The 2016-nt window shown below is 34.7% G+C and overlaps 1 protein-coding gene across 1 annotated transcript; it reads right to left on the bottom strand.

Moving 5' to 3' along the window:
- Positions 1-6: 6 nt before the first annotated feature.
- On the bottom strand, positions 7-1653 carry LOC105560345. Its single transcript, XM_012009393.1, has 3 exons — positions 792-1653; positions 525-684; positions 7-424 (listed from the first exon to the last, which is right to left on the bottom strand). Exons 1-3 carry the CDS (start codon positions 948-950, stop codon positions 192-194), a joined length of 552 nt encoding a protein of 183 aa, XP_011864783.1. The 5' UTR covers positions 951-1653; the 3' UTR covers positions 7-191.
- Between the last annotated feature and the right edge of the window lie 363 nt (positions 1654-2016).

Here is a 2016-nt window from a genome sequence, read left to right as displayed (position 1 = left end):
GTTTAGGAGTTAAATATTGTATGTTCCGGCACTTCGCAATACATTATATATGTTTTTTCTTACCGATACGGACCTTACATTACAGTAACGTGAGATGACAAAAAAAACAAATCAAAATTTACAGAACCCAAAAAAACAAATTTGACATAATAAACTTATATAAAATAAAATATATTAATATCAAGAATTTCTCAGTTGTAATTGTCATCATCAGCATCGTCCACATTGTGTGCATTCTGAGGCTCGCCACATAAATAATTTTCTGCTTCGTGTCGCAATCGCTGGCGTCGTCCTCTTTGCTCTTTATTACCTCTTTTCACTATATTTCGGTGTCTTTGTTTTCCAATACGTATCGCTTCCGCTACCTCTCGGAAAAAATCATCCCTCAATGGATTTGCAAAGTGCGAATTCAAACATACAGCATCTATTAATTAAACAAATAACATATTGATTCACTTTATAGCTTTTTGAATAAAATCAATTATACATATTTCAAACATATTTCATAAATCGAAGTAACTTACCATACACTGCTTTCATTAATTTTGTATCGAATAATGGGATATTTTTCTGCTCCCCCCAAACCGAATAATTATTAATGGTTTCATCAGTCACCGCTTCTTTCATGCAATATTTTATTGCTTCATGTAAAGTGTAGCCGCCTATAAAATGTAGATACTGAACCTGTAATAAAACAATTATATTTTTAATTCAAATTATAATTTCATATTCATTCAATAACTACTCATATAATTCATAGAATTACTTATCAAAGTTTTTGAAAAACTTACAACATTTTCGTACTCTTCCTGTGAAATATTATCAAAATCTTTTACTTGTTGAATTGATTGCAGCGGAAACAAAGGTGGCTTTGAAGGCATGATGTTTATCCGTTGTTTTAATAATTTGTCCAACTTTCTTGTTATATTTCTACAAATATATAATGTCATTATTTTACATGATTTCGTTCGATAAAAACACAGAATCTCTTTCTCTTTCTACACTTACAGATACTATTATAGCGCAGATATACCATAAATAAATAAATGTGTATATATGTATATGTATGTGTATGTGTACCGCGTTCACAAAGAAAACAACCAGCATTTTCGTCTGGTTCGGTCAGATCCCACTCAAGAAGACTAGAGACCAGGAGACTCAACTCCTGCTTAAATCAGTGGTGGGGGTAGGCTAAAATATGGTCGTATTTTATGGGCACTGTTCGCAGTATGGTCGAACGGCCAATTCATAAACTACGTGTGCTGTACTTCGAAACGTCGTGGAACATACTTTTATTCGGACCCAAATTAGAATATTTACTCCCACAATTCATAATACAACACACCTTAGACATGATTTCACAACTTTGACACAACGATTCACAACAAACAACGTAAACGAACTTTGACACACGCGTTATTCATGAATTGGCCATTCGACCATAGTGCGAACAGCGCCCATGAAATGCTACCATATTTTGACTTATCCCCACCACTGGAGTTAAGGCCCGGGCTCACAGTGACTAGTTAGCTTAACTAGTTGTTAAGTAGTGATGCCAACCACTGATACAAAATTCAGTAAGCTATTTACAAGATTATGTATATGTTGTATATATGTATACATCAATATATCAATCACAAATATATCAATATATATATGTATATATTTTTAAGCTTATTTGCGAAAATGCGACTTGTCAAAATAACTATGTAAATAGCTTACCGAATTTTGTATCAGTGGTTGGCATCACTAGGTACTTAACAACTAGTTAAGTTAACTAGCCACTGTGAGCCCGGGCCTAAGGCCCGGTTGCACCAACGTCACGTAATTTTAACTGTAGCTTAATTCACTCTTTGTCGCTTTCCAACTGTTTCCCTTAGAAAGAGACAAAGAGTGAAATAAGCTAAAGTTAAATCTAAGCGACGTTGGTGCAACCAGGCCTAAGTCTCCTGGGTTTCTAGTCTTCTTAATTGATCCCACCCATATGGCTCCTGCCCACTGGACGCGGTAACGTTG

Source organism: Vollenhovia emeryi, unplaced genomic scaffold (genome assembly GCF_000949405.1).
Source record: "Vollenhovia emeryi isolate VEMERY1.0 unplaced genomic scaffold, V.emery_V1.0 DF946013.1, whole genome shotgun sequence".
Taxonomy (NCBI): Eukaryota; Metazoa; Arthropoda; class Insecta; order Hymenoptera; family Formicidae; genus Vollenhovia; species Vollenhovia emeryi.
This window is presented reverse-complemented; position numbering and strand designations above follow the sequence as displayed.